At 34.4% G+C, this 20,852-nt stretch overlaps 2 protein-coding genes across 2 annotated transcripts; one reads left to right on the forward strand and one right to left on the reverse strand.

Annotated features, from left to right (window-relative positions):
- The first annotated feature begins 8,639 nt into the window (after positions 1 to 8,639).
- Positions 8,640 to 10,245, forward strand: LOC121979956 (GDSL esterase/lipase At3g26430-like). The gene is made up of 5 exons (XM_042531926.1): positions 8,640 to 8,874; positions 8,961 to 9,170; positions 9,374 to 9,540; positions 9,645 to 9,915; positions 9,983 to 10,245. The coding sequence occupies exons 1-5, from the start codon at positions 8,640 to 8,642 to the stop codon at positions 10,243 to 10,245; spliced, it is 1,146 nt and encodes a 381-aa protein (XP_042387860.1).
- A 6,284-nt stretch (positions 10,246 to 16,529) lies between these two features.
- Positions 16,530 to 20,216, reverse strand: LOC121979957 (LOB domain-containing protein 18-like; the record flags this gene model as incomplete). The annotated part of the gene is made up of 2 exons (XM_042531927.1): positions 19,853 to 20,216; positions 16,530 to 16,537 (listed from the first exon to the last, which is right to left on the reverse strand). Coding segments are annotated over exons 1-2 (372 nt in total), but the record flags the coding sequence as incomplete, so codon positions are not given.
- Between the last annotated feature and the right edge of the window lie 636 nt (positions 20,217 to 20,852).

Below are 20,852 nucleotides of genomic sequence, written 5' to 3' on the forward strand. Positions count from 1 at the left end.
GACTTACCATATATTCGTCGGTAGGCGCTCCCCTCTCATTGCTACTTTCTTCTGCAGTGTCTCCCCTTTATCAATACTCTTGATGCTCATTTTTGAGGTGCTTCATCATCTTCGGGTAGGTACTCGACAATTAGCGTTGTTTCGGTAATCTTCTTGAATCCGGATGCTTTTGAAGACGAGCCAGTATCCATAGCATAATCAAAATTTTCTTTAGTTGATTGTTCGTAGAGCTCCAAGAACTTTTCCCAAAGTTCTTTTGCGCATTGGTAGTTGTCGATTTTGTCGAGTCCTTGATCAGGAAGAACACTGTGGAACTTGGCCTTACCATTTGCTATGAATTTATTGCTGCTTCTGAGTCCAAAGATGCTCCTTGAGTTCTTTTCCATCTTTAGTTTTAGGGACATCAAAACCAAATTTCATAGAAAGTATTATATTAAAATTAGTTCAAAAATTACCTCCATTTTTCATTTTCAGAATGAGAACTCCCCCTCAAATATTTACGGGTAGATGCTTGGTCCGACCATCTCTTTTGCTTCGATTGGCAGTTAGTCCTCCTGAAGCGTCCTTGCTTTGATACCACTTGTAGGTCCCTTGGCTACTGGCTAGAAGGGGTAAATAGCCCTGCAAATAAAAATGAACATTCCTCGAACTTTACAACTTTATTAACACTTGCATAAAAAGTAATACAAACTAATTAAAGAAAGAAGAGACACAAAAAGAGTTACTTGGTTTGCAATTAGTGAATTACTAATCCAAGGAAATCAAAGCTCACTAAAATCTCCTCTGAGAGGAGAAACCTCTTACAATAGTCAAATCTCACAACTACAAAGCTAAACTGAATTAGAATCGATTACAAGTGTTGTTTTTAGCATTTAGGATCAAGGTTGTATTTATAGCCCTGATTGAGCCACCTAGAAGGGTTTCAGGCGCCTGGATATGGATAGAATTTTATCCTTGTCGCAACAGATCGCACCATGTCACGAATTAATAAAATTTCTGGGTTGGTCACCCGGAAGGGTTCTGGGCACCTAGACACAAAAGTCAACATTCTATTGACTTTTTGGTCCGGGTCTTCCGCTCTGATTCCACTCGCTTGGGTATGGGTCTTTCGCTCTAGTTCTACTTGCTTGGATGATTTTGACCATCTAGAATAGGGCTCACCCAAACTCATCTTCCGACCATTCTCGAGAAACCTTCCTCTCCAGCTTCTCGTTCCTTAGAAACATCGCGTGCTTCCTTTTCGTCCGCCAGCGTACTCTTCGGCAGCACCTCCTCCCTCGGACGCATTGAACCCGTCAACTCTCTCCTGTGTCATCCTTCTCACTAGCTGCGCCTTTCGCTCGACTTCCTGTGCTCCTAAGTTCCTACACACTTAGACACAAGGGTTAAAATACAACAGGATGTAACTTGACTTGGTTGATCACATCAAAACTGTTACGGGATACTTACAGGATCCGCTGGTTCACTAATCATTGACGGTTCTAGAACCGCTAAGCCTACATTACATATAATACTACCTAGGATTACTATTGGAAAAATATATAAAAAATCGTTGGGTTGAGTTCTCTATTGTAATTATGTCTCATCCCTTTAGCTAATTTAGCACTTAATACAAGATCGCTCAAATCTGGTTTCTTTGTTATTAGGATAGGTGAATTCTTATGGATACATCCTCCAAAGGAAGCGGACATGATAATTTTTCATCATCTTGCTCAAGAAAGAATGAAAGGATTGGTATAAATATATCCATATCTCATACATATCCTCACATATCATATATAATGACTCCGTGTAAGAAAGTATTTACCAGATTCCATTTTTTTTTATAGAGGTAGACCTATTCATTGCAATTAATTTAGTTCTTACAGGTAAATGCTCAATATCCAAGTAGGCTTATAAATTTGATCATGATCAAGTGCTTTTTAGACTGTCTTATGTCTTTTTATTTGTGTTTACCCCCACAACATCTCAATTTTTTTACATTCTAAGTATTTACTTGTTACTAATAAAGTCTAGCCTCTGTTCTTCCTTAGATCCCTTATTTGACTCTGATAGTATTATGGATCGGGATCAATGTAGAGGAAATGAATGCATTTCTATACTATAAATAAGGAAGTGTAATAAACATAACATTGAATCATGCCACATCACTTATTTTAATCTATGGGATCTTACAGAGCCTATTCATGCATAACATCATTCAGGTATGATCATGGAAACGGCTCTCCTTAAGCGAACCAACCTATCATCTACTATATAAGTACATAAGGGGCTTACATGATGGTTGGATGCAGAGACAGATTTGGCTATGAATTCATTCCAACATGACAGATAAAATAATATATCTGCATGGCCTAATCAATAGTTCTAGTCATACACTCCCATAATCCACCCTGTACTCAAAAATCTATTGGAGCAATGTATGTGACCTTAGGTTTTGATGTTTGGACAAAGGTTTAAGTTAGGTTTATTATTATATTTTATATATGTTATGAGTATACAGGCTGCAGGTACAATAAGAAAAGTCCAAGTGTAATCTTGGCACATGTGAAAGTCCAAGTGGAGTTCTTGGCAGTGTAAGTCCAAGTATGGCTTGGCAAGGATAAAGACCGAGGCCGAAGGAAGCTATTGAAGGCAAGGCATGAAGGATGGAGAAACATCCGAGGGATGCAAGGCCGATGGAGGAGGCTAGAAGGCAAGGTCATGGGAAGACTCGACAACAAGGACAATGCCGATGCAAGCTCCTAAAGACAATGCGTGAAGGATGGGGAGACATCTGAGGAACGCAAGGCTGATGGAGGAGGCTTGAAGGTAAGGTCGAGAGTTGTATGGGCAAGGACGAGCGCATGACTGATTGTACATGGGCATTAAACCCTAAGTTAGGGTTTACCAATCGATTGATGGTTGAGAATCAGCAACTAAGAAAGATGTAAAATTTGTGGTTGCAGAGTTACCAGTCGACTAGCAGAAGTACTAGTCGACTGGTGAAGTCAATTGGCAAAAGTACCAGTCGACTGATAGTGAACAGAATATTTTTGTTCACTTATCCCATGAAGACTAGCCAATTGGTAAGTATGGCAATCAACTAGCATTGAGCCGTTAGTGTGTAACGGTTAATTTTTTTTATAGAGGTCAGTCGACTGGTGACTTTACCAGCCGACTGGTGGCAGGAAACATAACTTGTATTTTCTCCTGAGCTCTATTTAATAGAGCTCAGGGTAGCTGACCATGATTGATGAAATATACTTAGTTAAAGTCTATTAGAAGTTTCTTAAGTGCTCTAAACTCTTCTTGTGATTTAAGAGTTTTTGGATCAAGGTTGTAGTGAGGTTTCTCCACTGAGAAGGAGATTTGAGCTAGCCAAATTTTTTCAGAGAGTTATCTACCAATGGATTGGAATCACCCACTTTATAAACAAGTTATGGAGTAGGAGTAAGTTATCTCCGAACCACGTTATATAAACGTGTTAGGTTTATATGTTTTCTTCTTGTTCATTGTCTTGTAGGTTTGCTTTCTTTTTGTTAGTATTGTTTGTATTTTCACTATGTACTAACAAGTTGTAGGAAGCGATCGAAGTAGGTGATCAATTATTCACCCTATCTAGCGGGGCATCAACGTCCCAACAAAATATACTTCAACTATTTATATCAAATAAGGAATACAATATTTTTAAGTTAAAGAAAAATATCCAAATAACATATCTTACTTTTTCAATAATCCATATTTCTAGCAATGATGAAATATTATTGTCTATCGTTCCTCGCCAATATGATATGATAAAATACAAATATCTATAATTCTATAAAGGACCAGAAATTCCTTGCTTACGTAGAACTGGAAAATGCATTAACATAAATATGTAGTAAGAAGAGGCCATACAAAAGTGTATAAACTATAAAAACACGTTAAATTAGATTGGCTGACACTACTACACTAGAACTTCCATGTAATAACTCTACCAAAGGTGATCCTATTCCAGGAATAGCTTCAGGTACACCCATCACAATTGTGACTGCCCAATAACCAATTTGGTCCTGAGGTAAGGAATAACCAGTTACACCAAAAGATGCAGTCAAAATCACACTTGTAATGCAAGTTAATTCGCGGGGTTTTTTAAATCCACATATAAGGTACACACGAAATCTGTAGAGAATCATCATTAGAACTATCATACTAGCTGAGCAGCGATGAACTGATCGGATTAACCAACCAAAGTTGGCCTCGGTCATTATGTATTGAACAGATGAAAAAGCCTTTGTAACAATCGAACAGTAGTAAAAGTCATAGCAAAACCTATACCTACTTGTACTAAAAAAATAAGTAAGTGTGATCCCCCCTAAACAATAAAATATGTTGACATGAGGAGGAGCTTATTTACTAGTTATATCATCTGCAATCGTCTGAATCTCGAGATGTTCCTCAAACCAATCTTATACTTTATTGAGATAGATAACCCCAAACCAAGAAACTCCCCTTGGAGAACCATATATGAGCATTTTATCTCATACAACTCAAGCAGAAACATACAAATGCTGATTTCAATAGATATGTAATAGAAAGTTTAAAACTTCTTAGCTTAGCCGCTTGATTTACTCCAACCCAAAGATACAAAGTAAAAACAATGGAAATCTATTCTTTGTATTTTTTTGTAGGATAAGGCCTAAAAATATCAAGTTGGCTCATTCATCTTTTTTGATGTTGATTATTACATGCCTCTTGAATCTTCTCTTTCCTATTTATTTTAATTTGATTTCTTGTTTTTTTTTATGATGTGTATTAACTCTTATTTAACTATTTATTTATCTTTTTTTAAATATTATATATATATATATATTTAGTATAGGAATTCACTTGTTGAGATCCCATGAATCAATTGAAACTCCTTATTAATAGTAGAACCATGATCATTTAATAAAGCCAAACTAAACTCAAGGGTTCTCTGAGTAAAAACACTTTCATAATCACTTATTCAATGAACGTATGTTATGATTCAACAAAATGTAGATCTAGAAAAGGAGTTGTCCTTTGGTAAAAAAAAAAGTAAGTCTGAAAGAAGAAAAATCATTTGATTTAGGAAATATTTATTTGAAATTTTTGGAGTCTGGTTTGGAGCTCTGAATATTAGTTATGGATCATAGTTTTTGTATTTCTTTTTTTCTTGATATATTCTATATTACACAAATTTCGTGTTCCAGATACTAGAATAATTATCCGACGAATTAGACTCATCTTGATAGAGATGACATAACTATTCTCTGTATTATTAATATGATCAATTATAACAAGTCTGTTGGTTGGTCCTAGGAAGATTGTATCAATTCCCCTGTACAAAAATTTTGTACAAGTGTCGAATCTTTCCTAAACAACCTATTATGTTCTTTATAAATTAAATTAGGAATCACAAACGGAACTTAATATTATTGATTCCAAATTTAACTTATCTGTTCTTAATGGTTTAGATTTGGATCACAAACGATGCTTAACATTATTGATCCAAATCCACCTATGTTATAAATTTAATTAAATATTAATTTCCAAAATTGACTTCCAGGACTGCATGGCGAGGCACTAGTCCTTCTTGGGTATGGGATCATCCACCACCGCCTAGACAAAGCCTTTTAAGGAAAGCTAATATTTAATTTCCTTATATAACTCTAGGTTTAACCAAAAAGAACAATCGAATCACAAATTCGAAAAAAAAAAAACACAAACTCGAATCACAAATTCGAAACTCTAGAATCATATGTCTCTTGTGTTTGGAATTCATACAAAGAAAAACTAGCATGATGCGGAAAACAATTACTAGTTATACCTTTTCTTTGTATGCTAATAGCCTCAAGATCTTCTGCTGTATTCCTCGCCTCCTCTTGGACGTCTTGTGGGCGACGATCCTCAAAGATGAACACCACCCAAAAGCTCCTCCTTATCTAATATTCGGCCACCACCACCACCAAGGAAAAAGAGAGCAAGGGGAAAGGAAAAAGGGAGAGGGTCGGCCACAAGAGAGAGCACAAGCAATAAAATAAGAATTGATACCTCATGAGACCTCTCCTCCCCTTCTTTTATAATACTTGCCCAAGGCAAATAAGGAAAGTGTTTTTTTACAAAACTTAAAATCTTCCCCTTGATTTCCTTTCCTCCTTTTATTTTCCTTTTCACCTTTAAATTGATTGAATGGCCGACCCCCTTGCTTGGGCACCAAGCAAGGGTGGCCGACCCTTAAAAGAAGAAAGAAATATTTTGTAAAAAATTTTATAAGCAAAGAAAGAAAACTCTTATAAAATTGTACAAGCTCTCTTCTAATTTTCTAACATGGATGTTTAAAAAAGGAAAGTTCTAAAAATTAAAACCAAGTGTTAAAATTTAAAATATCTCTTCTAAAATTTCCTTTTTTAACATTGTTACAAAAAAGGAAAGTTTCAAAATTTATAACTCTCTTTTTAAAAATCATGAGGATGGTTAAAAAGGAAAGTTTTAAAACTTTTAAAAACTTTCTTTTAAACCATGTGGCCTAATTCAAATAAGGAAAGTTTTATAATTTTAAAATCTCTCTTTTAAAAACTTGTACATGTCTACAAAGAGAAGATTTTGAATCAAAACACCCCTCTTAATTTGAATTATGTGGCCGGCCCCTTTATGAAGCATATGGCCGGCCACCTTAAGGAGAACATGGCCAGCCCCTTTGGCTTGGTCACCAAGCCATGGGTCGGCCCCTTCTTGGACACCAAGATGGGGTTTTCATGAGTGGATATGAGGCATTAATGAGGCTACGACAGGGACCTAGAGGAGAAATTAGTTTTGACCTCCCGACGAGCTCGAGTATCCCGTGTTCACCCTGAACACACAACTCAAGTTCATCAATAATAACTCATTCCACTAGAGAGTTATTATTGCACTACCGCACCAATCCCAAATTACATTATGAGCTCCTTCTTATCATGAGTGTGTTAATCTCCCTGTGTTTAAGATATCGGATGCCCACTAATTAATTGAGTTACTGACAACTTATTTTAATTAATGTCTTAGTCCAAGAGTAGTACCACTCAACCTTATCGTCATGTCGGATTAAGTCCACCTGCAGGGTTTAACATGACAATCCTTATGAGCTCCTCTTGGGGACATTATCAACCTAGATTACTAGGATACAATTTCCTTCTATAATCAACAACACACACTATAAGTAATATCATTTCCCAACTTATCGGGCCTTTTGATTTATCAAACTAAATATCACCCTTTGATAAGTCAAAGAAATAAATATTAAATATATGTGCTTATCATTATATTAGGAATAAGAGCACACACTTCCATAGTAATCGAGGTCTTGTTCTTTTAGTCAGTATAAAAAGAAATCGCCTCAATGGTCCTACTCAATACACTCTAAAGTATGAACACGGGATATTCAATGGTCCTACTCAATGGTCATTTCATTTTGAGTTTGAACAGTATGCATCCAAAAGTACGTACGTGTATGGCTCCTAAAGGACTAAAGGAGAGGATTTAATTTTAATCAACCAACTTTATCAAAAAAGATTACTCTTTGTAAGACAAGAGGTCAAGGAGGAGATCTTGAATACTATTATTGGTCTCATGGTATAACTTGGTATAGAAGATCAGACTAGGGATCTTTATTTATTTATAAACTCTTCCAGTGGATGGGTAATATCAGGAATAATTATTTTTGATGCTATACAATTTGTGATACCCGAAGTACATATTATATGTTTGCAATATTGTGATGGTTTAAAGTATACATAAGCTCGCCGATCTTAATTGCCTCAAACATATTATTTATATAGTAAATCTTTGATAATTGAACTGAACACACCAATCTAAAAATTCAACCATCGAACTACTCAAGAATAGGATTAACCAATCGACTGATCTAATTTTAAATTTTAATTTGTTTAATTTAAATTTTTGTTTTTTAATATTATTTTTTATTTATTTGATTTGATTTTAAAATTTATAAATCAGTTTAACTAATTAAATTGAAATAATATCCATCAACATTCAAATACTTAATATCAATAATTAATGATGTTATCAATCGTGATTATTTAATTCTATAATCAACTGAGTAATCAATTTTATTCGGTTTGGTTGGTTAGATTTTGATAATAAAGCTCGGTCAATTTGATTTGTTCTCGGTTTGGTTCGGTTTAATTTTAAAACGATTGCTTATCCTTATAAAAGAATAATGCAAATAGTAAATAAATACCAGAGGGACAGAGATTAAATCAATGCCTTCGATTCTTTAAAAATGATATTAAGAATAAAAGAATATAATAATATTTAAAACATCCGGGCAAAAGATTTATCTTATCTTTTTTTTCTAAAAACAAATATAATATTTTTATTATGCTAACGGTATAACTTTTTAATTTAAATAATTTAATAATTTGTATGTTTCCAAATTTATATATTATGGAATACATCAGTCTTCATATATTCTTATATAAAATTATAATCACGATTTACACAAGATAAAATTAAGAGAAAAAAATAATCTAAGTACACAGATAAAACTATCAAAAAGTCAATCTGCTAGATCAACATCTATCTATATACACGTTGTATCTCTCTATTTATACCGCAACAATTCTATTTCAATTATCTCTAATCTCTTCCTCTTCTTCATGGCTTCTAGTTGCTACTGCCTCCAATGGCTTCTCTTCGTCCAAGCCCTTCTCGTTGTAGCTGCCTCCTCTGATTCTTGCCACTTCCCGGCCATCTTCAATTTCGGCGACTCTAACTCTGACACTGGTGGGTTGTCGGCCGCCTTTGGGGCAGCCCCGCCGCCCCACGGCGAGTCCTTCTTTGGCAAGCCTGCAAGCCGGTACTGCGATGGCCGCCTCCTTATCGATTTTATTGGTACGTTCAATCGTTTATATCAATCTCAATTATGGCAATTGATAGTCTTCTACCATCTCACCTGCAAAATCTTAATATTATTGCAGCGAGTAGCCTAGGCCTCCCGTTCCTAAGCGCCTACCTCAACTCTATCGGCACCAACTTCTCTCACGGTGCGAACTTCGCCACGGCCGGGTCGACGATCAGGCAGCCTTACGCCACACTGACCGAGTCCGGCTTCAGCCCCATCTCCATGGATGTCCAGACTTGGGAGTTCTCCCAGTTCAAGTCTCGCTCCCAAGCACTTATCCAGCAAGGTACACAACAATACTAAAAACTCTTTATTTATTGGTTAATACAAAACTTAATCACTTGTTCATTTAACTCCATAATACAATTCATATATTGTATTTAACCTTCATTTTATGAAATTCACGCATTCTCTTGCATTGCATATCTAGAATCAACTCATTAATACTTGAATTCATAAAACAGAAACTAAATTACCATTTTTGTGTAGGATTGTTCAAGGATCAATTGCCGAAGGAAGAGTACTTCTCCCAAGCCCTATACACAATCGACATCGGCCAAAATGATCTCACAGAGGGTTATTTCAGAAACTGGACCACCGACGAAGTCAAATCGGCCATTCCTGATATCTTGGATAAGTTTGTTCTCGCCATTCAGGTGGATTTAATTTTTAGATCTTTTGTAATTCGTTCGTTTTCAAGATATCAATTCTAATGCTAAGGAGTGTTTTGTTTTGTCTCTTTTTTTTTGGGTGATTATAGAGCATTTACTGGGAGGGAGGGAGGTACTTTTGGATTCACAACACTGGGCCTTTTGGCTGCCTCCCTTATGTTTTGGACCGGCTCACCCTTAAAGCGCCAGAGGTGGACCGATTTGGCTGTGGGACTCCCTTCAATCATGTGGCCCAGCTCTTCAACCGAAAGCTAAATCAGACTTTGAGTCAATTGAGGAAGGATCTCCCGCTCGGCGTCTTCACCTATGTAGATATTTACTCGGTCAAGCGCGAACTCTTAAGCCATGCGCACCAGCATGGTATGTAAGAATTACATTTAAACCATAAATTCTAAATTTTAAACTCTTATAAATATGATTTTTGTAGGATTTGAGTTGCCACTCGTAGCATGTTGTGGGCATGGAGGAAAGTACAACTACAATATAAATATCGGATGCGGATCGACAGTGACAAAAAATGGAAAAGAGGTGATGGTTGGAAAGGCATGTCAGAATCCATCAAAGAGGATCATTTGGGATGGAGTTCACTACACTGACACTGCCAACAAATGGATCTTTCAACAAATTATGGATGGAAAATTCTCAGATCCACCTATTCCTTTACGGTTGGCTTGCAAAGTGAAGGCATAATGAACCACTTATGCATTAGGTTTTAACTTATTGATTTTGAATTTTAGTCGATTTTGTTAGGGAGCTTGATAATTAATAAATTATCAATTACATTTATTTTTATTAGAAGTGAAGTTTGATTCCTGTAACTTTAGTATAAACATTCTTCAGAACTTGTGATGGTTAAAGTGAAGGCATCATGAGCTGCTTACGCATTAGGTACATTCTCGGATCCACCTGTTCCTCTACGGTTGCCTTGCAAAGCGAAGGCATAATGAGCTACTTACGCATTAGATTTTAGCTTATTGATTTTGAATTTTAGTTGATCTTGTTAGAGAGCTTGATAATTAATAAATTGTCAATTATATTTATTTTTATTAAAAGTGAAGTTTGATTCCTATAACTTTAGTATAAACATTATTCAGAAATAAATTATTGCACATATATATCTAGATATAGATCTTGTGATGGTTTAAAGCATACATAATCTCGCCTGAATTGTCTAATTGATTTTTACTATTAAAATCAAATAAATAAAATCGATAAAAATAAAAAAATTAATAGATTTAATCGGAAATCAAATTAACTGATTTTAAAAAAATAAAAATATTATAGTTTTTAATAAAAACTTAATCAGTTTAATAAAAAATTTAAAGTCTTAATATTTTTATTTTTATTTTTATTATTTAATTAAAAATAGTTTAATTGATTTTAAAATTTAAAATCATAGAATAGATTTAATCAAAATAATTGATATTAAAAATAAATTGAATCAAATTTTTTGAATTATTCTGAATTAAAATTTTGCTAAATAGTCTTATTTCTAATAAAGACAAGTGCTAAATAAATGTAAATTAGTTAAAATAATTAATGAACTGCTTATCATAATTGAAAATGATAAATTTTGACACTATGAAAATAAATGGTAAACTTTGACACTGCACTTTCTAAAGAAATTTAAACCATGGGTAAATTAAATTTGAACTTTAGCAAGTAAGTAATTCTTATTTTATAACTTGGTGATGAGATATGCTAATTTATGACGATTAGGAAAAGGCTACTCATCTAGACCATATCTGATTTTATTTTAAAAAAACACAGGGTGATGGCTTTTTTATTATAATTGACAAATCATTTTTTAATTTTTTCCTCCAAAATAAAGAACTCTTCAAATTTCACAAATAGATTCCCGAATTAAAAAAATAGTAACGATCCTTACCGATCTCTATAGACACGTGTATTACATGCATACTCAATTATGTATATTAAGAAATAAATAATTACAAGAGAAATATTTTCATTATTAATGTGATTTTTTCAAACTTTGAATCACTGTATCGTGAATTCACACGAGAATTCATATTAGCTACTTTATTGAAAAAAAAATTACCTTAATTTTTATATAAGATAGCTAGAAAAATATTTAAATATTATAGCTAAACAAATTTTTATAGATATTCTACCTATTTTTAAAATTATATATTTATAAAATTATTTTTTAAAATTTAGGGAATGAATTCTATTCCTTAAATATTATAAAAAGGAGAGAAAATTTAAATATTATAAAAAAGAGAGAAAAAATAAGAAAGTTGATATATAATGTATTAAAAATGAATATCTAAATTTAACAAAATAAATTTGATATACTAAATTATGTATTTTAGATAGAAAAATTGATGTGAATATTCAAAATAAACTAAAGAATCTACAACAGACCGATCTAATAAAATGAGATAGATTGAGTTTTAGATGTGAAATGAGTAAATTGAATATAAAAATTTTAAAAATTACAAAAGAACCGATATGCAATAAATTTGATAGAGAAAACTTTTTTATAATAAGTAAAAAAATATTCTTTAGACTGAACTAGAGTTCAAGATAATCCTGAAGCAGATCCATCCTGACAAACTGTTCCCTAAGCAATCTTAAATATATTAGAAATGATATTCGTAGTGGAGAATACTTAAAATTGAAGGAAAAGTTTGAAACTAATTATATATTTATAAAATTATTTTTTAAAATTTAGGGAATGAATTCTATTCCTTAAATATTATAAAAAGGAGAGAAAATTTAAATATTATAAAAAAGAGAGAAAAAATAAGAAAGTTGATATATAATGTATTAAAAATGGATATCTAAATTTAACAAAATAAATTTGATATACTAAATTATGTATTTTAGATAGAAAAATTGATGTGAATATTCAAAATAAATTAAAGAATCTACAACAGACCGATCTAATAAAATGAGATAGATTGAGTTTTAGATGTGAAATGAGTAAATTGAATATAAAAATTTTAAAAATTACAAAAGAACCGATATGCAATAAATTTGATAGAGAAAACTTTTTTTATAATAAGTAAAAAAATATTCTTTAGACTGAACTAGAGTTCAAGATAATCCTGAAGCAGATCCATCCTGACAAACTGTTCCCTAAGCAATCTTAAATATATTAGAAATGATATTAGTAATAGAGAATACTTAAAATTGAAGGAAAAGTTTGAAACTAATTATATATTTATAAAATTATTTTTTAAAATTTAGGGAATGAATTCTATTCCTTAAATATTATAAAAAGGAGAGAAAATTTAAATATTATAAAAAAGAGAGAAAAAATAAGAAAGTTGATATATAATGTATTAAAAATGGATATCTAAATTTAATAAAATAAATTTGATATACTAAATTATGTATTTTAGATAGAAAAATTGATGTGAATATTCAAAATAAATTAAAGAATCTACAAATCTAATAAAATGAGATAGATTGAGTTTTAGATGTGAAATGAGTAAATTGAATATAAAAATTTTAAAAATTACAAAAGAACCGATATGCAATAAATTTGATAGAGAAAACTTTTTTATAATAAGTAAAAAAATATTCTTCAGACTGAACTAGAGTTCAAGATAATCCTGAAGCAGATCCATCCTGACAAACTGTTCCCTAAGCAATCTTAAATATATTAGAAATGATATTCGTAGTGGAGAATACTTAAAATTGAAGGACAAGTTTGAAACTAATTAAACTCCATTCGAGAAGTCATGAGTCTTCTTCTAAAATACTTCAAGTGGGGTTTGTGTAGTGAACTCAAATTGTTCTTCACTAACCTATACGACAATTTACGATATGTCTTGCTCATCTACTCTTAATTTGTATATAATTTCTAAAATACTTAATACATTATGTTCATGGAAGATTTAATAATTTTATAAGAAGACTTATATCAATTAAAGCTCAAACGAACAAGTTGTTGTTATCTCAAACAAAGTGCATGTCCTATCTATCTTAAACATTCTCAAGTCTAACCAAGTAAATAGCTTCTCGGTCGTGACAAAAAGAGGCCTTTGACATGATAAATATTTAATAATATTAATTAATCACAACTAACAATTACTTCCATAATGATAAATATCTAATCATAGTAATTAAATAATTGACAATAGATTTGTCGACTATTTTATGAGGATGTCGGCGACATGATTAGCTTCGTAATCAAATTCGACACAAGAACACCTCTTAGTTCCATATATATCTAACTCACTCATCGTTACTGATATCTGCATGATTCTAAGGGTTGCAGACAAGTTTCTTTTAGAGTCACTTTGGCCATAACATAAAGTTCAGATCAACTCTCCAATAAGTTGCTGTCTTAACTCCTCAGTACTGAACATATCAAACACATTTTAGTCACATTTTTTTTTAAAAAAAATAAAGAATAGAAAACTTTAAAAACTTGAACCCATCATTAATAATATTATCTAATAAAAATGAGCTATTTTATCTTTAATTAACTAACTAAATATAAGAAACTTACGATCGTTATAAATGATGTACATAAGACAAAATTAAGGGGAAAAAAATAATCAAGTTATTTCCAAGATAAATTATGAAAAAGTCAATTTTATCAACATCTATCTATCTATATAGAAGCTTTCCTCTATTTATACTACAACAATTCCATTCCAATTATCTCAACTTCTCCATGGCTTCTAGCTGTGGCCTCCAATGGCTCCTACTCGTCGAAGCTGTTCTTGTCGTAGCTGCCTCCTCTGATTCCTGTCATTTCCCAGCCATTTTCAACTTTGGCGACTCCAACTTTGACACTGGTGGGTTATCGGCCGCCTTTCGGGCGGCCCCGTCACCCTACGACGAGTCCTACTTTGTCAAGCCAGTCGGCCAATACTACGACGGCCTCCTCCTCGTCGATTTCATTGGTACTTTTATTCATATGTCTCAATCTCAATTACAGCAACATGATAGTCTTCCACCATCTCACCTGCAAAACCATAATATTATTGCAGCTTGTAGCCTGTGCCTCCCGTTCCTTAGCGCCTACCTCAACTCTGTCGGCACCAACTTCTCTCATGGTGCGAACTTCGCCACAGCTGGGTCCATGATCAGGCAGCCTTACGCATTACAACAAAAACTCTCACAGACATTGGTTTTCCACCGGTGTCTATTTCATTTTCGACCGATGTCTATGAAGCCGATGTAAAAGGTCTACCAATTTAGACATCGGGTTAAAACCGGTGTAGTATCACTTAACGACACCGGTGTTCGAATCGGTTATTAACCGGTGTAGTATGACTTAACGACACTGTTTCATCAACGGTGTAAAATCGATGTAATATTATATGTTAATAACACCAGTTTTGACAGCGGTATACGACCGATGTAATAATAGTTAATAACACCGGTTTTGCAGCGGTGGAAAATCGATGTAAAATCGGTATTTTTTAACAGCACATTGATTTCCAAAACAATGAATACAGTAACAAAAAAAAATACACAAATATTCATAAATTACACAAATATTCTTCATTAAACAGTATCCATAAAATACACAAATATTCACAAATTATATAAATAATCTTCTTACAACAGTATCCATAAAATACACCAACATTCTTTTTACATCAAAAGCTAATAGATATCAGAATCAAGGTAGAACATTCTTTTAACAACACATCAAGGTAGAACCGCACTTCAAATGTAATCTAGCATGCATTCAACCCACTCGAACCGTACTTCATCAATTTCAACTCTGGAATACTTGAGATTTGTAAACTGTAAAAACACATAAACAATATATTAGTAAACCAAGACTAAAAATCATAGTTGAAAGAGAGCAGAGAAGTCCGTTTTAGACCAAACAAATGGTATGCTGCAACTTAACTTAAGAAGACTATTTCCACAACCTCTAGATTCCTTGGGTGGGCAAGGAATGTTGCTTCCATGATTCTTAGCCTTGCTATCAGATTCAACGGTGGATAAAGATGAGTTATCTGGTCGCTCACCTGTGGAACGTCTCCGTCTTTTCCCAACAATTTCTCTGATGACATACTTCTTTGCCCTCTGTCTCCTACCAGCCTTGGAGGAATCAATTGTAGGTGTTTGAGAAGCAGATCCCTTTACTATCTTTCCGCAACAATCTAAGCAAAGTCTGTAAGAGCAATTTGAGCAACTTCTGTGAAAATCCACTAGTGAAGTCCTGCAATAATTACTGGTTCCAAGGGGGAAACAAGAAAAGAAAACAATATCAATCAAGTGAACATTTTAATGCATGATGAGACGATAACAAAGAACAGAATATGACCTAAAAATTAGAACTTGCTAAAGCAAAATAGAGGCATAAGTTTACAAATGACCATTTAAGAAGCAGGGTCAGGACACATTCACTACAACAAAAACCTTCATAGACATCGATTTTCCACCGGTGTCTATTCCATTTTCGACCGATGTCTATGAAGCCGATGTTAAAAGTCTGCCATTTTAGACATCGGGTTAAAACCGGTGTAGTATCACTTAACGACACCGGTCTTCGAATCGGTTATTAATCGGTGTAGTATCACTTAACGACACCGTTTCATCAACGGTGTAAAACCGATGTAATATTGTATGTTAATAACACCAGTTTTGACAGTGGTAAATGACCGATGTAATATTAGTTAATAACACCGGTTTTGCAGCGGTGGAAAATCGATGTAATATGTATATTTTTTAACAGCACAAATTTGATTTCCGAAACAATGAAAAATCGACAATAAAAAAAAAATACAAATATTCACAAATTATACAAATATTCTTCATTCAATAATATCCATAAAATACACAAATATTCACAAATTATATAAATAATCTTCTTACAACAATATGCATAAAATACCCAAACATTCTTTTTACATCAAAAGCTAGCTAATAGATATCAAAATCAAGATAGAACATTCTTTTAACACATCAAGGTAGAACCACACTTCAAATGTAGTCTAGCATGCATTCAGCCCATTCAAACCGCACTTCATCAATTTCAACTCTGGAGTACTTGAGATTTGTAAACCGTAAAAACACATAAATAATATATTAGTAAACCAAGACTAAAAAGGATACAGCATGCAGAGTATCAGTAGTACAAGATGTTAGTAGTTCCTGCTAACAGAATTATATGCAAAGCTATATAAAGAATATTAGGCAGTAAGAGCATGGATAACAATGAGTCTGTCACATACTGATGCTTATATGGACAACTTAATGCCTATCCCATTGGATAAACTTTCATACACTCGAGCAAACTATTATCCTAGGCATGCATTCCATGCATAAATTTGTAGATATATATGATTCTATCTTATATGCGTTTGCAGCAGATGAAAGAAGGGGTAACAAAATATGTTGCACAAACAAGAAACAAGGAACAAAGTTTAACAATAGAGAATTGCCTGCAAACTTGGCTATGGACAAAAAAAGGCAAGATAGTCTACATAGAAATAGATAGTTAGAGAACAAGAAGATCCAGAAGGTATGGTCACTTTCACACATCAGTACTTTAACAAACAGAATATTACAAAGGCCAATCATAGGAAGGAGAATTTTACCGAGAAAATAAAGTTGTATCCCATTTCGAGAATAACACGCAGAAATTCTATCCTTCTCCACATCATTGACAAATATCCAGCAGTCATGTAAATCTTCTCATCTGAGAAATCCATTCCCTCAGTATAAAGAGCAAAACAGTGAGTATGAAAGGATATGCACCTTATGTACGCTTTCTTGTCCAAGGCAATGATTACCAAATGGTCCAGGAGTCTGCGTGTTCCATCTCCTGTCCGAAAACTTTGAAAAAACAAATCTATAATAGAACCAGGAGAAGCCCAGGCAGCATTCAAAGTTGTTAATATTATTGTTTTATTTTCCATAGCTGCTTCCTTTAGAACTTTCTCAAGCTTAACATCGTTCTTTTCTTGCAAGCAGATATATAATTCTCTATAAAGGAGGAAAATTCACAATTGTTTGCAGGCACACAAGTTAAACGATATAAATTAGGGGGGGGATTGACTTATTATATTGCATAAAATAGAATAAATCAAGTGATTTACTGACAACTTAAGCTCATGGGGTAGATAATCATCCAATCGGATTTAACTTTGTATTAAGCAGAAGAAACAAAATCAATCCAGGTACTAGGCTTGTCTACAAATTCAACTTCGCCAAAATGAAGTGTGTTGAGAATATAGCATTCAGAATTCAACATCAAAGGAATAGTAGCTAGATAGTATCCTAGAAAGTCACAAGGCATAAAAATTTTGAAAACAGTTATAACTTTTCAATAGTTTAGAAACATTATAGACTAAACCCTATTATGTCTAATTGAAATAAGTTGATCGGGAAGGTTAAAATAAGTTAATCAGCTTTTCATATATGTTGGATTTACTATAGAAAACTTGCTGCATTGTGCAGAAAAGACATTCAATTGCACTTTACAGTATCTTAAAGTTTTTCAAGAAGAACAAAATACTCTACAAAAGACTATTGTATACTTCATAAGTAACTCATATCATACACATACTAAGTGCATAATGAAAGTTGTTAAATTGTAGTTAGTCCAACAGAAATGGCTTCATAATTAGCATCAAGAAGTTCACCAAAACACAAATGATTAGGAAGACTAGCATATGAGGAATAGATTTAAATCATGAAACTTCTGACGCAGAAGATACATGCTGGTCCAACAAAGTTGTACACAATTTAGTTGTTAAAATAAGTGAGATGAAACGTAAAGCAAAAAAACAGTTATGTGCATAAATACATGTAATAATAAAATTGCTGCATAATTGAACATGCCCAAGATACACAGGATCATGACTCACTAAAACGTTGATGTTGTTGCTCAAATGTTATAACACGAGGAGGAAGGAACCCAAAGCCATACATGATAAATATATAGAGCCGAACCTGATCATAGAAGTAACCCAAAGCCATACTATGCAATCTTAAACACTTAAAAGAGAAACATTTTATCACCTGTTTGAGACCAATAATGTAATTCTCTTCCATGACTTTATCCCAATCAAACCTCTCTGCCAAACCATTTAGCAAGTCTGCGATCTGCTCATAATTCATTGGGCGCAAAGTATCAACTTCAAAACCAAACTTTTCATGTTCAGTACCAATTCTGTTTCAGCAAAAAAAACATACAAGTCATTATAACAATATGACCAACGACAGTGAAACGTCTCTTTAAACTTCAAAGATAAACAAAGAGGCATCCCTTCCATACGGAATAGAAAAAATGAAACAATTCAATAAGTACAAGGAAATTAATTTTCATAAGAAACAACATCGATAAACTATTGATTCCTAGAGGCCAGCTCCATGGATCTTTTCTCAACATTGACCTCTATGTAAGGAAATGAATGGAAAAAAAAAAACAAATTCATAAACAAGGAGCCTTAAATAAGGAAATAAAGCAGTTTATTCAGGGTACAATAAATGGACAAGATTAATTTACAATATTAATACGAAGGAAAAAAAAAATCTTCTTTGTTCCTGTACTTCACAAGGATACTAGGACAGTAACTAATACAACCAGCCAAGTCTTCCTCAACTTAGATAATTAACAGGATATGTATTTAGTTCCTACAGAATTCCATATACTAATCATTCAAAGAAAACTTAAAAAAAAACATAATAATTGGAAAGGAGAAACAAAATCACATCAATAGAGATCCTGTATAAACTTCTGTACACCAAATGCATGATCAGAGGCAATCCATATTTATCCACCAACGATCCCAGGAAGGACTGGCAGGCATAGCAGAAAAGCCAGATGAAGAGTATATACCTCCATTTCTCCTTGGGCTTGCAACCCGAAGCGAGATACCTCACGAGATCGGAGTAGAAACCGACACCAAATTGACCAATCATGCTCACATCCACGCCGGCTTGGAGTGCCTCCATGAACTCCTTGGTACCAGACCGTGCGATAGTGCCCAAATTGTTCACTAGATCTCCTTGGTGCCAGACCGTGCGATAGTGTCCGGTTTTAGTATTGTTCTTGATGAACACTTTCCATGGGCGGGTAGGGTGAGAGGAGGCCTACGTTTTCAGTCACGAAAAGGTAAGGTTTGACTTCATTGAAAGCACAGAGGCGGAGGAGACGTCGAGAGGAGATGGGTGTTCAGGTCGCTGGGACGTGATCCGCCTCCACGATATGTGTCGATCTGTCGCGTTATGATTAAATGAAATATTGATTAAGAATCAATCATCTCGCTAGCTAGGACAGAATACAATCGATCGAGATCGATTGATGGAGCTAAAAAATTAATGATCAATAATATCATATATGTATATAGTATATTACATACCTGTTGTTGGAGGGCGAAGATGTGAGCGATGCAGCTGTAAACGGGATCACGGAGGTGAGCCTGTGCCTCGTAGCAGATGGTGACGACGGCGTCAAGACGCTTGTCAGCGGGGATGTGGAGAAGCAACTTGGAGACGTTGCTGGCACCGAAAACCTTGTGAACCGCCGCGAAGTGCGCCGCGCCCTGCTCTGAGTCAAAATAGGGAGCGAAGATGCATCCTGTCACGCACTTACGCCGCAGAAACTTGCAGGCCCCGCAAGGCCCTCCTCCTCCTGCTCCTCCTCCTCCACTGCCAGCTCCGCTTCCTCCTCCTGATCCTGCTCCTTCGCTGATACTGCTTCCACTACTCATATCACACCCTGCAGCCAGCCAGCCCCAATTGATAATACTGGCTATCTATTACGCGCGTATGAGAGCTTGTAGCAGTCTTGAAGGAAGAGTGATCGATCAAGATTATAAGAGGGAGGGAGAGAGCTAAAATGGTGTGAGGAGAGAGAAATTAAGAGGGGCGGTGGGTTTGGAGGAGTTACTACTGTTCGATGCTTGTTGGCTTTTGGTTTCTCTAGCACATTAAAGCCATGCCAAGTGCCCAATCCTATCTCTTCTCCCCACTGATCTCACAGGCCACTTCTACACGGCCAGGGCCAGGGCAGCCCTTCCCTTAGTAGCTTGCGTGAAGAAAGCATGCAATGCAAATTTAATTAATTTAAATAAGAAAACCAAACCCTATCTCTATATTTCCTCGGCTCCATCTGATCTATTCTTGCTATAGCTAGCTTGTCACTGCATCAGTACACTGCACAAATTGTGTTCGGTCGATGGAGGTTGGGGGAGGCAGAGGAAGGCAGCCGCTTGGACATGGCTTTTTACGCCACCGCGCCTTCGGCGTCAGGACCGAGTGCTTCCCTTCTGGCGGCGTCAATGATGGTCGGGCGGAGGAGGATAATGTGGAGGAGTTTGCTCAGAGGTTGGAGGAATCGATTCTCG

The sequence above is a fragment of the Zingiber officinale genome, chromosome 5A (assembly GCF_018446385.1).
Source record: "Zingiber officinale cultivar Zhangliang chromosome 5A, Zo_v1.1, whole genome shotgun sequence".
Taxonomy (NCBI): domain Eukaryota; kingdom Viridiplantae; phylum Streptophyta; class Magnoliopsida; order Zingiberales; family Zingiberaceae; genus Zingiber; species Zingiber officinale.